This window comes from Coffea eugenioides, chromosome 1 (genome assembly GCF_003713205.1).
Source record: "Coffea eugenioides isolate CCC68of chromosome 1, Ceug_1.0, whole genome shotgun sequence".
NCBI lineage: Eukaryota > Viridiplantae > Streptophyta > Magnoliopsida > Gentianales > Rubiaceae > Coffea > Coffea eugenioides.
The window spans coordinates 42,376,334-42,394,165 of record NC_040035.1 but is presented as its reverse complement, the minus strand read 5'-3'; the positions used below and the strand labels follow the sequence as shown (position 1 = coordinate 42,394,165).

General features: G+C 37.4%; 3 protein-coding genes across 5 annotated transcripts; all 3 read left to right on the top strand.

Annotated features, from left to right (window-relative positions):
* The first annotated feature begins 1,187 nt into the window (after positions 1–1,187).
* On the top strand, positions 1,188–3,925 carry LOC113777172. Its single transcript, XM_027322215.1, has 3 exons — positions 1,188–1,321; positions 3,378–3,534; positions 3,629–3,925. The coding sequence occupies exons 2-3, from the start codon at positions 3,379–3,381 to the stop codon at positions 3,674–3,676; spliced, it is 204 nt and encodes a 67-aa protein (XP_027178016.1). The 5' UTR covers positions 1,188–1,321; position 3,378; the 3' UTR covers positions 3,677–3,925.
* A 1,584-nt stretch (positions 3,926–5,509) lies between these two features.
* On the top strand, positions 5,510–11,392 carry LOC113748439 (histone deacetylase 9). Of its 3 annotated transcripts, XM_027291998.1 has the most exons (14): positions 5,510–5,705; positions 5,816–5,928; positions 6,025–6,142; positions 6,549–6,623; positions 6,709–6,928; positions 7,726–7,789; positions 8,965–9,057; positions 9,225–9,333; positions 9,467–9,516; positions 9,604–9,694; positions 9,989–10,059; positions 10,296–10,394; positions 10,749–10,815; positions 10,949–11,392. In XM_027291998.1, exons 1-14 carry the CDS (start codon positions 5,669–5,671, stop codon positions 11,032–11,034), a joined length of 1,293 nt encoding a protein of 430 aa, XP_027147799.1. In that variant the 5' UTR covers positions 5,510–5,668; the 3' UTR covers positions 11,035–11,392. The 3 variants fall into 3 exon arrangements, with proteins under 3 accessions (XP_027147799.1, XP_027147805.1, XP_027147814.1); XM_027292004.1 differs by lacking the exons at positions 5,510–5,705; positions 5,816–5,928; positions 6,025–6,142; positions 6,549–6,623; positions 6,709–6,928 and having other exon boundaries at positions 7,727–7,789; positions 9,286–9,347; XM_027292013.1 differs by lacking the exons at positions 5,510–5,705; positions 5,816–5,928; positions 6,025–6,142; ... (1 more) ...; positions 6,709–6,928; positions 7,726–7,789 and having other exon boundaries at positions 8,966–9,057; positions 9,225–9,347.
* Positions 11,393–12,097: 705 nt separating this feature from the next.
* On the top strand, positions 12,098–17,755 carry LOC113750710 (neutral/alkaline invertase 3, chloroplastic-like). The gene is made up of 7 exons (XM_027294906.1): positions 12,098–12,413; positions 12,619–13,344; positions 14,680–14,845; positions 14,951–15,162; positions 15,469–15,962; positions 16,045–16,093; positions 16,966–17,755. Exons 2-7 carry the CDS (start codon positions 12,667–12,669, stop codon positions 17,287–17,289), a joined length of 1,923 nt encoding a protein of 640 aa, XP_027150707.1. The 5' UTR covers positions 12,098–12,413; positions 12,619–12,666; the 3' UTR covers positions 17,290–17,755.
* Positions 17,756–17,832: the final 77 nt, after the last annotated feature.

Sequence of the window (17,832 nt, the reverse complement as noted above, 5' to 3'; positions counted from 1 at the left end):
GAAGCAAATAGCCATATCCGTCGAATGTGCAGAGCTAGCTTGCACCTTGAAACTGATTAACTCAAGGAGGAATGTTCTGATTGATTACAATTTATTGCCATGACGAACAAAAACTGAAGCCAAGACAAACATATACTAATATTTAATTGCAAGCATTGTTTTTCTCTAGTGTACAAACAGGAAAGCTTCTCCACACTTATGTTCTGATTAATTATTTAAAGTATTCCACAGTAGCAAGTGGAAGAGGTAAACTACACAATACAGATTCGATAACAGGGGAAGAAACAACAAAAACCTCGAATGAAATTTTGGCTTCTCTTTTTTGTAGGACTTAACCTCAAAGTCCTCCAATTCAGCAGGGTACTCTCTTCTTGGGCCAACCTAAATGTATGTGCCACTAGTACTCATTGGGCCAACCTAAATGTATGGGCCAATGGCTCAGTGGCCACCAGGGAGGGACTTAGGTCCCTCCTTGGGCTGTAGGTGAAGATTTGAACCTCATCTGCAGCGAAAAAAATTTAAGAGTTGACCCATAACACTCTCTTGGTCTAGTTGGGTCTGTACACCTACTAGCCCCTACAACAGCCTCCTTAGGCTCCCCTTCCCCCCTAGATTAGGATAGAGTAGGTTATACAAATGTATCGTTGCTGACAAAAAAAAATAGTACTCATTTCCCCAAGAAAGATAACAATAGGGATTTTTTCAAGGAAATCTAAAAAGAAGGCTAGTAGTACATAAGGTAAGTTGCATTGGAACCAACAAAAGAAAGGTAGTATTATATTAGAAAAATTAGAATACATATCCAAATATAATACAAACAAATTTGCATAGCATCAGTGTTATATTTCTTTATCAAACAAATCGTGTTGAATGATTTTCAATTAATTTATTTATAATACTGACTTCTGTCTTATCAAAATATGTGTGCCTAGCTCGAACAAGTCAACGACAAAAAAAAAACTTATTTGATTAATTTGATGACTCAATAAGCCTCTAATTTCTAAACAAATAATAAATCTCTTAGTAAGTTTGGGCCCATTACCATGATTGGGTCCAGTAGAAAAGCCACTCAAACTACGGACAAACTAAACATGGGTTTCTCTGATCTTGAACGACAGGCCCATTTCCAGTTCAACACCCGTCAGATCCGGCCGGCAGAAACAAACTTCGCCAATCTTCCACCCTTCCACTCATTTTAGTATTTTAGTCTTCGCCACAACGCAGCTGACTAATCACTTCTCTACCCTCCCTCCCGGCCGGCGGCTGCTCCTCCCCTCCCTCGTCTTCACCGGAGTTTTCTACTTTCCCCACTTTCTCTCAAGTAAGCCCTTTTAAAAACCCCTTATTTCAATGCCTCAACTCATCGGATTTTCATTAATTTACCTTCTCATTTGTCTTTTAATTCTCCTTTCGCTGATCTGTTATTGCATCTTCCGATGACAAATTTTTCTCCCTGACTAATTGGTTGTTCTGCTTTTAGTTAAATGGATCGGTTTTATAGTGAATACGATTATTATAGTTTTTATTTCCTGTTATTGTACCCTAAATTTAGATTCTCTGATATTGGTGCAGAATTTTTGTAGCTGTTGTAATAAGGTTCTATTTGTTTTGATCTAATTCTGTGAGAAATATTACTAATAAGCTTATTGAGGGATGATTTTAGTGAAATTGCATTTAGTGGACATCAATTAGTGCTTTTTTTTTTGGGTAAGTGCTATTGATGATAACTGTAACGTCGGCAATACTGCCATCAGTCTACGGTTTCTCTTCATTCAACTATTTTGCTTGAAAATTTTGATTATCTCTGTCATATATGCGACCATTTTCTTCTTTATCTTCAATTTTGATAAGAACTCTTTGACCAAGCAGATACTGCCTACCAGTGTAGTGGATAAAGCTCAATCAAAATGTGTTGGGTGCCATCTAGGGAGTTTAAATTTTAAAACTGAATAATCATATCTGCGTTTAGTAAGGATGCAAGCTTCTTTATCTTCTACCTGATGTCCACTCTTTAAAATAAGTTGCATTCCAAGGACATTGTAATTCTGTGGTAGTGTCCTTGTTTTGGTAGCCTGTGATTCTTCGAGGCAGGTTAATATTGAAGGTGCTTATCTCGTACAAGAATTTGATCAAGTGACAGAGACGGTGCGACTAGAATTTATAGTGGATGGTACTTTGACCAATAGTTCTATGGAAGAAGATTTTGTCTGTGTGGCACTATAGGTCGGGTAGGTGTACACTTAAGTTGATCCTCGGTTATCCCAACCTCAATTGTCAGAAGGTTAGGCTGTTACCTTTAAGCATAGAAGTTCAGAAAACTTCTTGACTCAAATACCTTAAAGCTAAATTTAGTTGAAAAAAATTCAAATAATATATATTAGGCAAATAATTCTAACAACATCAAGGCTGAAACTATTAGCCGGAAAATAACTTTCACCTTAATGGCTATCTTGAGTATACTGTCCATTGGGTTGATTAGCATTGAAATATTTTCTTTTGTCCTTTGTTTGAGGAGATAAATTGGTCGCCTAGATATTTGGCATTTTTAACAATTAGAACGTTTAAGAATTTTGTATCATGACTAATGTAGGTAGCATTTGTTTGTTAATAATGGAGCAGGGGTGTATTCACCATGAATGATTCGACTAGTCTTTAAATTCAGTTCCAGGAATATCATAGGTGCATACACTTTGTGGCATCTAAATGAAACAGTGCGGTGTTGCTAAGGTTAGCAAGTTGGGCATAATTTGGGTGGTTGCCATGTTAGGCTATATGTAATCTGTTGTTTGAAGCGGCATATTCCAGTCATTTCTGACTTGGGAGATAAATGTTAACTTGGCAGGAAACATGTACTGGTGGTTTATATTGACATATTGGATGGGAAGATTCAATGTTTATAATACCCTTATGTCAGACCTGCTATGGTCAAGCATAAAAATCTGGTGAAAGCAATTTTACAGTTATGTGATCCCATTCATTTTGGATGATCTCTCAGTTGGAGATTTTCTGTCCTGAATTGTCACTGATGGTCCTTGTAACTTTCCAAATTGTTAAGGAAGTAGGTTGATCGAACTAAACCTTTGAGTGTCAGATTCACTGGCACATTAAATTTTGAACAGTTTTAAGATTTCATGGTCCAAGCTACAAAAAGATTTTCTGATGGCGGCTTGTTGATGTATGTCATAGTGGTTACTTGGGCTGTGCCTTTATTTTGCTCCTGTTATTTGTGTCGGAGAACTTGAATACGCAGATGACTTTGACAAGTTTCATCAAAATGTTATAGCATTGCATTACCAATATTGATCTATTTCCATGAGTACGTCATTGAACATTCCTTTCCACAGTTTTTCACTTGTCTACCTTATTTAATTATGCAGGATGAGTGAAGCACCTTTTAGGCCAAGAGAAAAGCTTATTGAGAAGCAAAAGTATTTCCAAAGTATTCACAAGCACACATATCTCAAACACCCTATGGATAAGATCACTTCTGTTGCCATTCCTCTCGCTTTGGCGGCGACCTGTTCATTTATGATTGTAAGTTAACTCTGAACCGCGAGATTTTTTTCCATTTTCTGGATTATGAGTACTAACAGGCCTTGCATTCCTTTCTCCTCCATGTGTTGTCCAGGCAAGAGGTATCTACAATATGTCTCATGGGATTGGAAAGAAGGAATAAACATGCCTCTTCTGATAATGGGCCCCTTATGATAGTGGCTGTCCTTCAAATTAAAACTTGAGTTGGACCTTGTTACTCATTCTTGAAGTATTTAGCTTTCAAATGCTAATAATTTGTTGAGTTGCAAACTTGTTTGAGTATATTTCTTCTTCTTTTAAAGATTCAGTGCAATTTTCTGTGGTTTTCTTTGAATACATGGTTAACTTTAAGTAATCAAGCTTGCTGTGGCATTCAGTTATGGCACTATTATATCACATCATCGCAATGATACGGCTCATTTTTCTTATGAGGCCTATCACTCGTATCGTGCATGGAGAAATGCCAAACTCGTATTGCGTGACCCCTTCAGTAAAATCCTCAGCCTCAGGAGATACTGCAAGTGCAAATTATGCCTTGTCAGGAAAAGCGAGTGCCGGCTTGGTAATGCAAGGGCATGATAGTTTCCAATGAGGTTACTCATTTATCTTCTGGTAATTTTAGCTTGATGTGGTTGGTTGATAGATGCTTTTGTATAGCGGAGAGGAGCAAACTGCAAGCAATTCTCACTTTTCCGAAATAGGATGCTACCACATATTTGCCATTTTAGTTTTCATAAACTTGTAGCAAAATCTGAAAAAGATGTAGTGCAGTAACAGGGGCTGCTTCTTTTCTTTTTTTTTTTTTTTGGGGTATATGGGAGGTTTGAGTTCAGATCTCTTATTTTCAATCCCTCTCACCTTGTCGTTCAATTTAGTCCTTACCTGTAGTAGTAAGGGGGTTGTGTTTCTACCAAAGAGTAACGACAGACTTTGTTAATATTGGAGATCTGCAGGTCAATGCTAATGCTATGGGTGTAAAATTGTAAGATAAGCGGGATCATATTGAACAGAATAATAAGCTTCGTTTGAATTTGTTTTTGTTTTTGTCTTAACAAGCTGAAACGTTAATGGCACTTTATAATTTGTCAATTGCGCTTCTTGGGCCCGTTATCATGTGAATTCGGGAGAAGGAGAGGGAAGGGAGAAGAGAGGAGGAGGGAGGGGTGGTGATGACGGGTGGAAGAAGATGATGTAGAATTTATTTTTTCTTAATTTTTTATATATTTATGAGTTGTTTTGGATATATTATGTGGATGAAATGTTTTTGAAGATGTTTTTATTTGTAATATTGTATTTGAAAAGTTAATTTTTAAAAAATATGTCAATCCAAACAGGGATTAAACTTAACAATCATCCTTCTTGTCGAAAGTGAGTCGTGGCAACGTTTTTATTCTTTCCTCCTGACATTTTCTTATGAAAGTAAGAAGTTCGGCAAATAAACTTAGATTCTCGGGCAATCTTCAAAAGCCGGCTACTTTTGAAGACGCCCAGGGGACTTATCTACCCAAACCCATCCCCCCAAGACCGATGTGGGATTGAAGCCCCGACAAGGGCCAAGCCTCCACGGGCTGTTGCTGCTAAGAAGTAACTACCTCCCACAAACCCAAGCTAGACGATCCCAGTGGTATGTTTCTTCTTGACATTTTCTTACCAAAGTAAGAAGTTCGGCAAATAAACCTAGATCCCCGAGCAATCTTCAAAAGTCGGCAACGTTTTTATTCTTTCATTAAAGCAAAAACTGGGGGTAAATTTAACTTTTCTCAAGCGAATAAAAAGTGCAAGTACCGTCATTTACAAATAGGAGAGTAATATCCCAAGCTTAAATTTACCAACATTTTTAGCCAAATCAAATAAAGCTTGAACGGAAGCGCTTCGTTAGTGTCTTTAAGGCGGGATCGGGGTGTGGAGGCATCCCCTCAAACAGTTTGTGAGGCTGACACGCTTTTTTCACCCATTTGAAAAAAGGCGTGAGAAATCTGAGCTATCAAAGAAATTACTGCTGCTTTTACTACTAACTAATTCGACGGTCCCAGGAAGCTTCTTCAATGGCTGATAGCCTCGTGATGATGAAAACCTGCTAAGGAATAATCCTCTGTTTCTCCCCTCCTTCTCTCTCTCCGTCTCCGCCATCAAAATGCGCTCCAAGGACAGAATCTCCTACTTTTATGACGGTAAGAAAAAGATTCACCATAAACCCTAGCCTTCAGTATGCTTAGAAAGTTAGAGCACCCATTTTTATGCAAAAGGTTTTCATATTTTTCAGTATAATTTTTTGATACAGGGGATGTGGGAAACGTATACTTTGGGCCGAACCATCCGATGAAGCCGCATCGCTTATGTATGACCCATCATTTAGTTCTCGCCTATCAACTCCACAAGAAGATGGAAGTTTATGTTAGTTTTTTGTTTTTCCCCTTCTTCTTGTTCTTTTTTTTCCCTTTTTTTTGTTGATCTTTTGAATTAAGTTTATTTTTTTGGAGTGAAATGCAGAGGCCGCACAAAGCGTATCCTGTGGAGCTAGCGCAGTTTCATTCGGCTGATTATGTGGAGTTTCTGCATAGGATTACTCCCAGCACTGAGCATTTGTTCCCTAATGAATTGGCGAAGTGTAAGACTTGTGATGATTCACGCAAAATTTTGTAGGATTTTGTTTGCAAGTTCATATTTTTATGGATATTTGTGGTCTATAGTATGCTGGTGGAGTACCAAAATTGGAACTTTTTGGCTTTAATCTGAGGGTTTAGTGTTATTTGGGCTGAACTGCAGTTGATTGCTTGATCATAGTTTTGATTTTTTCCCCCTATAGGCTAATGAAAGGGCGATTATAGCTGTCCATTATCTTGTGCAATTGGTTAAAGCTTAAAACTTTTTCTATCTTTATAGGTCAACTGAAATTACAATTCTGATAGCTCTTCAGAGTGTTCAGATATGATTCTTTCTCATTTATTTGTTTCATGTACCATGTATTGTGTGAGGATTTTTATTTTACGAGGCTCATTTATTATTTGTTTCAGATAATCTCGGCGAAGATTGCCCTGTGTTCGAAAACTTGTTTGAGTTTTGCCAAATTTATGCTGGAGGAACAATAGGTAATCTGGTTATAATTTAGGATTGTTCCTTACTTGAGCTTAGTTGTTGTACAGTTGCTGACTCTAAATTATTGTTGATTTGCAGATGCAGCACACAGATTGAATAATGAGCTTTGTGACATTGCCATAAACTGGGCTGGTGGATTGCACCATGCCAAGAAGTGTGAGGCATCTGGATTTTGTTACATTAATGATCTAGTTCTTGGAATCTTGGAGCTTCTTAAGCATCATGCCAGAGTGCTGTACATTGATATTGATGTGCATCATGGGGATGGTGTAGAAGAGGCCTTTTACTTCACTAATAGGTAATAAAATTTTTTATTGTGTCTAAAGATTGTTATTTGCCTTCCCCTCTTTTGGAGCTCTGAGGAAAGTTTATATCTTATCTACTTCAGGAAGGAATTCAGCATAATACCATAGGAAGGTTTAGATATTTAGTTTTTCCATTTTGATATTTTGTTTGAGTGGGGGTTTTTTCTATTATTTTAATATGTATTAATTTGTTAATGAATTGGTTTAGTTAATGGTAATTAGATCAAATTAACTCTGAGAATCTACTATTAGGGTTGTTGCTGAATCCTATACATATGTCTTCAGGGGATAAAAATGAATTTCACTTTTCCCTGTTTTTGGATTGCTCAATATTATTCAGCTAAAAAGAGCTAGTTGAATGCCCTATCCTTATTTGTTTGTACACATTCTATTACCAGAATGAGTCCTTGGATTTGGCTCTTGTGTCTATCTACCACTGAAACTGGCTGTGTTACCATGGACCAGAATGTAAGTTGCTATTGCAGTATATGTTGCAATGGATAAGATAGCATCTTACCTTCATCATCCATGTATAGTTTACTTCAGATTGCACTGCTAAGGGATAACATCTGTGTATTTCATATTATGATCTTAGGTTTAGATATCTGCTACCTCTGCTGGTTGCCATTAGTTTCTGGAATTGTTGTCTACCCTTTAAGCCCACGATATCGGTTAACCTATACATTTGAATACACTTCGGTTTTGTAGAGAGATGGCTGCTAATGATGGAACATGTGACATGACTCATTACTTGTTTATTCGAGTGATTTAGAATACTTTTACTTGGCAGGGTTATGACTGTTAGTTTCCACAAGTATGGCGATATGTTTTTTCCTGGAACTGGTGATGTCAAGGTAATTGCTTTTAACTATCTTTTGCTTTTCAGGAACAGTTGATGAGCTATTAAAATTCATAGATTCATGTAACATCATTAGTTTCTATCTGTGAGCACGTTTTGGTTAACATGCAAAGGTTTTCTCTTAAACATGCACATCTCAGGAAAATCTTTTTCTGTAACCATTGAGTTCCTGCAATAAATCTAAGTCTTTACTATCATAGATGTTACATGTATTTTAGCTCTTGATTCTGGGGCCTTTGTGCGTTTAACCTTTATGTGGGTCTTCTTGTCTTTAGATAACTAAGAAATTAATGATGTAGCTGATAGATTGTTTTACTATGAGAAACTGGTTTTTTCCCCCTTTTCTGTATTGCTTTCTTCTACCTTGGGCACTGACGAGAAGAATAAATCCCATAAGAGGACAAAACCGACTTTTGAGAGAAGTAGTTCCTGAAATGGCAGATGCATGCAAGTATCCATTGTGTAATGTTCTTCTGTGACTGGTTTGCTTTACCTTGTCTGTGCATGACTTACTTCAGGACTTCCTCTGAAGGCAGAACCCCAGTCAGTATTTCAATCCACTTGTCTATAGCTGTGGAGTGCTTATGTGCAGTTTAAGATGGAACTTTTCTGTATAAAAACATTAAGTCTATTAGCATTATACCAGTTTCTTCTTCTGGAAGAATTTTGGGGAATGACCTACCTTGTACTCGGGCACAATGAGAGATTTGTGCCATTCTGCTGTTCAGTTCTTTTAGATTGCTTTCTGTTCCTTTTTTAAAATAATGATTGTTTATTCATGCCTGAATCCTCCAATTTTAATATGCAAAGCTGTTCTAATTTCATGTACTTTCTTAACTTAATCTAATGTAGTGAACTCCTTGCAATTTGGTATAGTAGAATGGTTTTGGAGATCATGATACTGCACTCAAATAACTAGAAGATAGTTATAGTCATATATGTTCAAAATGTCAAGGTATTCCAATTTCATTTTATACTTTTAGCTGTCTTTTTGCTTGTCATCTATATACTACCACCAGCTATGCCACTCTTTCATTAAATTTGACTTTCACCAATTTAAGTCTTGCTGTTTTATTTTGGATGGGCTTATTGGGTTTTTTTTTTACCAATTTATTTATCATTCATATATTTATTAATGAGTGATAATCACATTTTGCATGTATTCTGAAGGAAATTGGAGAAAGAGAAGGAAAATTTTATGCCATCAATGTCCCTCTCAAGGATGGAATAGATGATAACAGCTTTACTCGACTCTTCAAAACCGTGAGTGACGAAAATGTTGTATTTATACTTTCTTCTTGTTTCAATGACTCTGCACTGGTGGACTGCTTAAAAATTGTGATTTATTGTAATGACTCTGCATTGCTGGACTACTTCAAAATTGTGGTATATTGTTAAGATGGACCTCTCTCCTGCGCTATGTTCTGTAGATTATTTCGAAGGTTGTTGAAACATACTTACCTGGGGCAATTGTTCTCCAATGTGGGGCAGATTCTCTCGCAGGGGATCGTTTGGGCTGCTTCAACCTTTCTATAGATGGTGCTATTCTACTTGTAATTGAAATAGTTTTTTTCCTACCAGTCTTGTCTGCAGTTTAGAATCCTATTGCATCTTCTCTTTTTGTAAGCTAAGTGCTGCAATCTTAATTTTAGTATATCTATGCATGTAATAGGGCATGCTGAATGCGTTCGTTTTGTGAAGAAATTCAATTTGCCCCTTCTGGTAAGTTTGTCTCTGGATAGTTAAATTGAAATTAAATAATAATGCAGTCCCATAGAATACACTTATAGGGAGAAATCCTTCCTGCAGATAACTGGGGGTGGAGGATACACCAAAGAGAATGTTGCTAGATGCTGGGCTTTTGAAACTGGAGTTCTTTTAGACATGGAGCTTCCTAATGGTATGCGTGCAATTATGGTTTCCTCACAATTCTGCTAGTTTGTGCTGTTCTTTTGGCATTTATTCTGATTGGCTTATCCTAGAATTGGAAGACTTCTGATGCTATTTATTTATGACATGGTCCATCTACGGATTGGAATTTACTTTATTCTGGGGGTTTAGATTTCTTCTCTGGGGTAGCTATTCATATCCTCCAGCATACACTGGAGGTAGTGAGATTACTGATAGGGGAAGCACTCCTTATATTGCATGTTACCGCATGGCAAAGTGACTCGAATTTTCCCTATTCTTGCAGAGATCCCAGAAAATGATTACATCAAATTTTTTGAACCAGACTATTCGCTGAAGATTCCTGGTGGACACATAGTACGTGAAGTTTTTCATTGGTTGCTGGTGCCTGAGATTGGTTGTTGTTTAATGGGCATCTTTCCAATTGTTATTTGAAAAAGCCTAAGACTGTTTTCAGTCACATTTGACCTTCCAATTTGAAAGTTTGATTGATCAGTTTTACTGATTGATATTGTGCAGTTCACATTACAATTATTTGACAAGTGTTCCTCAATGGTCATTAATTTTTTTTTCCTATGTTCTTAATTGAGCAGGAAAACCTTAATAGCAAGTCCTATCTTGGCACAATAAAGATGAATGTACTGGAAAATCTTCGTTACATACAACATGCTCCTAGTGTACAGATGCAAGAGGTAACTTGATAGGACACTTCAAAATTTTGGATACCATCTTGTCAAGAAAATATGAGCCATTTGTGTTGTATATAAATGCTCGATTTTATTGAAACAAGAATAGTGAGTAGGTAGTTATGCCTTTTGGGATTGATGGTTGAACCATAGATTGTACAAATACATTCTGTAGATCTATGGTTCCACAGACCCTTGAGGTTGTGGGTTCTGACTGCCATCTGATTGGTGATGTAAAGCTTTGATTGTAGTTTTTAATGATCTGTTACCTCCTTCACTCAATATAGTTGTTGGTTGATGAGAAAGACTGTACGCTGTATCCAGTACATGATTGGACGAAACTTGTCTTCCATTTTGCAGGTACCTCCAGATTTTTACCTGCCTGATTTTGATGAAGATGAGCAGAATCCTGATGAACGCATGGATCGTAAGTGGAACTGCCAAGCTAAACAAATCATTAAAGAATGCAATTACTTTTTATCTGCTCATGGCTTTGCGATCTCCTCTTAATAAAAGATGATTTTAACTCTGCTAGTTTTTCTATTGTACTTGCTTTGCAGAACATACCCAAGACAAGCAAATCCAGCGTGATGATGAATATTATGATGGTGACAATGACAATGATCATAACATGGAGGATATGTGATGTGTAAATTGTAGAATTAACTGTAGGAACTTTCTATTCTTTTGGGAGGATTAGGTGTCAGCTCGGGAAGAGGCATTCACAGAAGATAGATGTTAGGTTCCTCAGACGTGCTAGGGATGGTGGAGCATTCCACCTGTTCTTTTGTTTGTTCTGTGCGCAACGTTCTGTAAATTATCCATGCCTTTGTAATTCTTATGCTGCAAGTATTGACAGGTTGAGATGGGTAGGTAATTCTCATGCCTTTGCTGTAATTGGAGGAAGCAGTTAATAGTGACACAATATGTTAATGCAGTAGTACTAAAGCTTGGTGATCTTGAACACAGAATGTGAATCTATATGTTGATGTCCATAAGACCAATATCTCTACAATATTTCATAATTTTGCCAAAGTGGTTAGACAACTCGAATGTGAGGATAATCGTCTTTTTTTTTTTTTTTTATCAGACGGCAACATCTAGTCTAATTTACTTCTATTTTAGTTTATACTAGGGAGAGAGGTCCGACAGGACCTAGAGATTGAAATTTTATGTGAGGATAATCATCTGCCAAAATTTTATGTAGCGAAAATTTTAATCAAATCTGTAATTATTGGTGTAGGACTATAAACTTGCTTGTGAAAAACACATGCTAATTTGACAGAGAATTAAACTTAAGGTAAAGAGCTAATAAGCAAACATATTTTATGCTTTATATACAAATTGATGAAACTTCGAGAAAAGCAAGCATGTTTAGGCTAATATATTAACTCGTTTTTTATATGTTTTTACTAGCACTTTGACTCTATGCTATGCACAGATTTAATAAAATATTTGTATAAAAACTATTTTTTTAGTATCAATTTATATCAAACCGTGTTATTATAAAAAAAAAGAAAAGAAAAAATATAATTAAAAAATGTTATTTAAATCTAGGCTACATTTTTTTCCAATAAAAAAGAAGAAAAAGCTGTAGCCTAATTTTCTAAGGCCGATATATTCTAGGAATCTCCACCTTAATGTGGCTATATACCAAAAAACTGAAAAAGGAAATAAATGTGAATTCAAAGACAAGACGACAATGGGGATAGCTCAGAGCCTACTGAATCAAGCAATTTAGCAGGCAATAAGTGCCTGCCGTGAATTCCACGGAAGAACAAATTAGACCCACAACTGCAATCACAAGCTCGACTCCATTAGTTGCTGTAGAATCTTCGCCTTGGCTTCTCTTTGGCCCCAGCGTACCGCCTACTGGCCCCTGGAGTTTTGTCTGAAAGAAACCCCATCAAACCATCATCCCCGCTGCTTAATCTACACCCTCACTTAAACCCTGAAATTATCTCCAGCAGAAGAGCATTCAGAACAGTGTCTGCTTATTCAAAAACTCGAATTTTTTGTATTCAAGTAAGTAAAGCCTTTCACTCCATTTACCAGTCCAGATTTTTGTTAAATAACTCTCTGTACTCATTTCTTGTTCTTCCCTTTTGACAATTTTGATATGTATAATGGGATTTACTCGGTTTTGCCACTGCGCTTGTGTACTGCTTCTTGTGTTTTTACTAAGTTGGCTGATTAGAGTAGGCTGATAATTTCTATTGCCTATTCCCAGACTTGTGCTTATGTCCAGAGGAACAATATTCTGAAATTGGTAGCGCAAATGGGAAGTTCGATACAGTTGGTCTTTGGGGCGGTGCCCTGCCACTATACTACTACAAAGTCATATTTTACAAGATCAAGTTCATATTTTTCAGTCAAGAACTATGTGAAAGGCAAATGGGATAAGGATATTCTGTGTGAACAGCTAAAGGGTCCTGTAGATTTTCAAGGATGCTTGAGGGTCCAAGGACGTGGTGCCATCAGCAGATTATACAGTGTGGGGAAACTTAATAGGCGTTTGGAGACTTTAAGTTGTAAATGCCAGAGGACTGAGAGTGTTAGTCAGGCAATCGTTGAGGTTGGAAGCGGGAAATCAATGAATGGCATGTCGGAGCCTTCGAGTTTGCAAAGTTTGGAAGGGCCTAAACTGCTGAATAATGAGAAGACAGTGATTACTTCTGATGATGAAATTGCTGCAGCTTCGGAAATGAGTGACACGTTGCAGGGTTTTGGAATTAATTCTATTGAGGATGAAGCATGGAACTTGTTGCGAGCATCCATTGTGTATTATTGTGGTAATCCTATAGGAACAATTGCTGCAAATGATCCGAGTGCTGCTAACATTCTCAACTATGATCAGATATTTATCAGGGACTTCATACCTTCTGGGATGGCTTTTCTGCTTAAAGGAGAGTATGATATTGTTCGGAATTTCATTCTTCACACCCTTCAGTTGCAGGTAAACTACAAACACTTTGAGACTTCTCACACTTTATGTATCTGCACCAGTTAATGTATGAGATATTTTGAGCATGTAATTGTATTGGCGAAGTCAACAACGTGCATAGTCTATGAAGAACAGTTTCTCGACTCTCAGACTAACTGATGAGGAATATAGAATGAGAAAAGAGGGGAAAGTGTTGATTCTGATTGTTGAAAATTGCTCCTTTCTGTCTTGGAGGAATAAATTCTTAGGTACATGGTGATCCTTGAGCAATAGCACGTGTATGCCTTCCGTTTCTCATATCATCACTGCCTCTTCTCATGTTGCGAACTTAAGTATTTGATAGTACTCCTAGTGCTCTTCTTGCGAGCAAATTTTGTATGCATGTTCTTTTCCTTCGTTTGGCGTGATTTATAGAAGCCTATTATGATTGCCACTAGCATCGTTATGCATAAGACGATTTTGGTAGAAAACCGTACAATTTTACATAAAATGGTATCATGTATTTTTGGTGTAGTAGGAATAATGGCTGAGTTTGTGATAACAGAGGAGAAGTTCAATAGTGATTAATAAAGGTTTAAGAGGGAGAAGTCTTATGCACACCCTAAAAATCATATGAAATTGATATAGTTGGATATGTGAAGTTTGTTTCTTCATCTGCAAACACCTTTGCTAGGATGCTACAAGCTGAATTGGTTATGTTGGTTCTTCACAAAGTTTAGACTGGAATACAGCATCATGCTTTCAAAGTCTAAGCTGTTAACACATTGACTTATTGGCTGAGACCGTATCATGATAATAGTAGCTATTGTTCCTTGAATCGGTTGGCACTTTTTCTTGGGTTTGCATTATTGCTGTGGTTCTTGGTTATACATCAAGGTCTGCTTTGCCAAGGCTTCCACAGCTTTCATGTCACTGTTGGACAAGTGCTTTACTTGCAAAACTAGGTCCCCTCATTCTCTAAAAGGTTTCTTGAATCAAAAAGTAACTCCAGGTCTAGCTGTACACAGCTTGCAACATCCTTCCTATTTTGGGGGTTTTTTGGAGGGGAGGGGAGGGGGGATGTGGGAAGCTTCAAATCTGGGATTTGCCACCATTTTTCAGCCAGCCCGATTGCGCATTTTTTTCAATGTCATTTACACAAGTACCTGAAATGAATATGGTGCCAGTCTATATGTTCTTTCTTAAGTCAGATCTTGGTACGTATTATTCGTGAAATAATATAGGTATAAAGCTAGAGGAATGATTATGAATCCAGTAGGTTAAAGAACTGTTTAAATTTTGTTATTATCTCTGACAGAGAAACTGTGTTTGACAATTTAAGTAACTTATCTCTCCTGTTATAAATAGAGTTGGGAGAAAACTATGGATTGTCATAGTCCAGGTCAAGGATTGATGCCTGCCAGCTTTAAAGTGCGTACTGTTCCACTTGATGGTGATGATTCTGCAACAGAAGAGGTCTTGGACCCAGATTTTGGAGAGGCAGCAATTGGTCGGGTAGCACCAGTTGACTCTGGTAACTAGTTTCTCTTGCATGACATGTAGAAAATAAAGATTCTTTTAGATTAAGTAATCTGTATTAACATTGATTTTCTTTTGTTTTCCTCTTTTGTCCCTGAAGGACTGTGGTGGATCATATTGCTACGAGCTTATGGGAAGTTTTCTGGTGATCTTTCAGTTCAGGAGCGAGTTGATGTTCAAACAGGGATTAAGATGATTTTGAAGCTATGTCTTGCAGATGGTTTTGACATGTTTCCTACTTTGTTAGTTACTGATGGTTCTTGCATGATAGATCGCCGCATGGGAATTCATGGCCATCCTCTGGAAATTCAGGTTTTCATTTTTATATCCATTTCTGGATCCACACTTATTGTCTTTATATCATCTGCAACACCTTTATCTACCGTCAGTCAGTTACAGTTGCTTATGAGTGCATTCTTTTGGGGTGTGATTATTGGTGTTAAGGAACGTAGATACTTCTGCGACTATTAAGCAATGTAGATACTTCTGAAACTATCACAAAAATTAGGACTCAACGTTGTTTTTCTTTTTTTATTTAAATCACTTTGTATGTAGTTGAATATCCTTCTTTCAGAGCTTTAGCATAATTCGACATGTGATATTTATTGATTTCTTCAGGCATTGTTCTATTCTGCCTTACTTTGTGCTCGTGAGATGCTTGTTCCTGAGGAAGCATCAGCTGACCTTATTAGAGCACTCAATAATCGTCTCGTAGCATTATCGTTTCACATCAGAGAGTATTATTGGATCGATATGAGGAAACTCAATGAAATATATCGCTATACGACTGAAGAATACTCTTATGATGCAGTTAACAAGTTCAACATATACCCTGATCAGATACCTCCATGGTTGGTGGAATGGATGCCCACCACAGGAGGCTATTTCATTGGAAACCTGCAGCCAGCTCACATGGATTTTCGTTTCTTCTCTCTTGGAAATTTGTGGTCTATTATTAGTAGTCTCGCCACCACTGACCAGTCGCATGCCATACTAGATCTTATTGAAGCCAAATGGGAAGATATTGTAGCTAATATGCCATTAAAGATATGTTACCCAGCTCTTGAGGGCGAGGAGTGGCAAATAATTACGGGCTATGATCCAAAGAACACGTAATTATCCATGTCGTTTGTGATACTATTTTCTTCTTTATTAATTGTCGAATTTTTCTCAAAGCAGAAATTTCTGATGCAGGCCTTGGTCTTACCACAATGCAGGTGCATGGCCGACACTGCTCTGGCAGGTTGGTATTATGTTCATTATTGTTTTAATACTCATGCCACTTTTCTTCATACCACTTGTCCTGCAGCAGTCCACCAGTGCTTTTTTGTGTTCTGGAGCTTAATAAAATTAATTCATGATTTTGCCTCAAAGTTTGTCAGACATTAGATAGCATCTTGCTTGTCTTGAGATGCAGCTATATCAAATTTGAGTTAGTGTTGATGACAGATGCATTTCCTACTTTTGAAAACAATCCACTCAGATTTGAACTTTTCAGATGGATAAACCATTAAGAAGATGTAGCATTATGAAATTTGTGTCTTCTTAGGAGCTCTACATACTTGATTGATATTGAAGAGAGGTAAGATTCCTCTTCAATGGTACTGGAACCTTTTGGATGACAAGTCATGTGTTTATCTTTTACAAGGAATTGGAGAAAGGAAGGGGGTCTAAACAAGTTTGTTAGCTCAAGCTCGCAATATGCTGAGCAAGCTTAACCACGTACTACCGTGTATTTTCTCTATTAGTCATGCATTAGTTCAGAAACTTTCTTCAATTGATTTCAGTGGGACAAAGAGAGGGTTTTGGATTATGGTTTTCTCATTTAGCAGATGACAATGAATATCAAGAATCTCCTTGTACAAGTTTGTCGTTAGATGGATACCCTGTGCCCCTCACTAAAGGAAGAACTGCTGCTTTTTCTAAATCTCATGCCTCGTAGCATGTAATAGATGTTGGGTTGCCTGTCCAATAACGTTACTGATAGTTGAGTCGGCATTTGGCCATTTAACAATTGAATCTGGCATTTGAAGATTTTCTTAACCATCTCATCTCGAATGCTTTTCGTAATTTATATGTTGATGGCATGAAAATTACTGTTTTTTTTTTTTTCAGTTGACCGTTGCATGCATAAAGATGAATCGGCCAGAGATTGCTGAAAATGCTATCAAAGTTGCCGAGAGACGGATAGCAAGAGACAAGTGGCCCGAATATTATGACACCAAGGGAGCAAGATTTATTGGTAAACAGGCACGACTCTTTCAAACCTGGTCTATTGCTGGATATCTCGTCGCAAAGCTCCTTATTTCCAATCCGAAGGCAGCAAAGAAGCTGATCAACGTAGAAGATTCGGAATTGGTAAATGCACTCTCAAATGCGCTTAGTGCTAATCCAAAGAAGCGTCCAAGGAGAAAATTGAAGCAGAGTTACATCATATGATTTAGCTCCCCAAGGACCATACAACTTCGTAATTTGAGAAGAGTTTTGATATGCCGAAAGCTTAGCCCCCTTTGGTGACAACGAATCTGTGGCACTCGAGCAAAGCTTTTATCCTGTGTTATTACGTATTCATGTACATAACAGTCTTAACAAGTAAAAATCACGGGTCTATTTGTCCCGCTTGTATATAGATCTCATCTTTGTGACCAAACCAGTTCAGTTGATGAAGTGTTTGCTGTATGACAGAAAAGAAGTCAGCTGATGCCACATTAGAGCCATCCCTACCACGAAGCATCCAATTCCCGCATCCATTAAGATGAGCCACATGAGATCATTTAAAGTGGATTCACAATTGCAGTTATTGTTATAGTTTCCTCATTTCTTTCTTGGCACAAATGCTTTCTGTGGCATTTCCCTGATACAGGTTGATTGGAATTCTACAGAAAATGACCAAGCATTCAAGCGTCGCCTTTGTTTCTTTCCTCTTTTACAGTCATTATTGAGGATTTAGGGGCTCAAATGTAGCATCCCTGTTTTGTAAAA

Bases quoted from the DNA above. Each gene is read 5' to 3' on its own strand.
- LOC113748439 (XM_027291998.1), top strand. From the start codon at position 5,669: ATGCGCTCCAAGGACAGAATCTCCTACTTTTATGACG. The intron at 5,706-5,815 runs GTAAGAAAAAGA...TTTTTGATACAG, and splicing joins AATCTCCTACTTTTATGACG to GGGATGTGGGAAACGTATAC. The intron at 7,790-8,964 runs GTAATTGCTTTT...TGTATTCTGAAG, and splicing joins CTGGAACTGGTGATGTCAAG to GAAATTGGAGAAAGAGAAGG.
- LOC113750710 (XM_027294906.1), top strand. From the start codon at position 12,667: ATGGGAAGTTCGATACAGTTGGTCTTTGGGGCGGTGCCCTGCCACTAT. The intron at 14,846-14,950 runs GTAACTAGTTTC...TTGTCCCTGAAG, and splicing joins GGTAGCACCAGTTGACTCTG to GACTGTGGTGGATCATATTG. The intron at 15,963-16,044 runs GTAATTATCCAT...TTTCTGATGCAG, and splicing joins GGCTATGATCCAAAGAACAC to GCCTTGGTCTTACCACAATG.
- LOC113777172 (XM_027322215.1), top strand. From the start codon at position 3,379: ATGAGTGAAGCACCTTTTAGGCCAAGAGAAAAGCTTATTGAGAAGCAA. The intron at 3,535-3,628 runs GTAAGTTAACTC...TGTGTTGTCCAG, and splicing joins CGACCTGTTCATTTATGATT to GCAAGAGGTATCTACAATAT.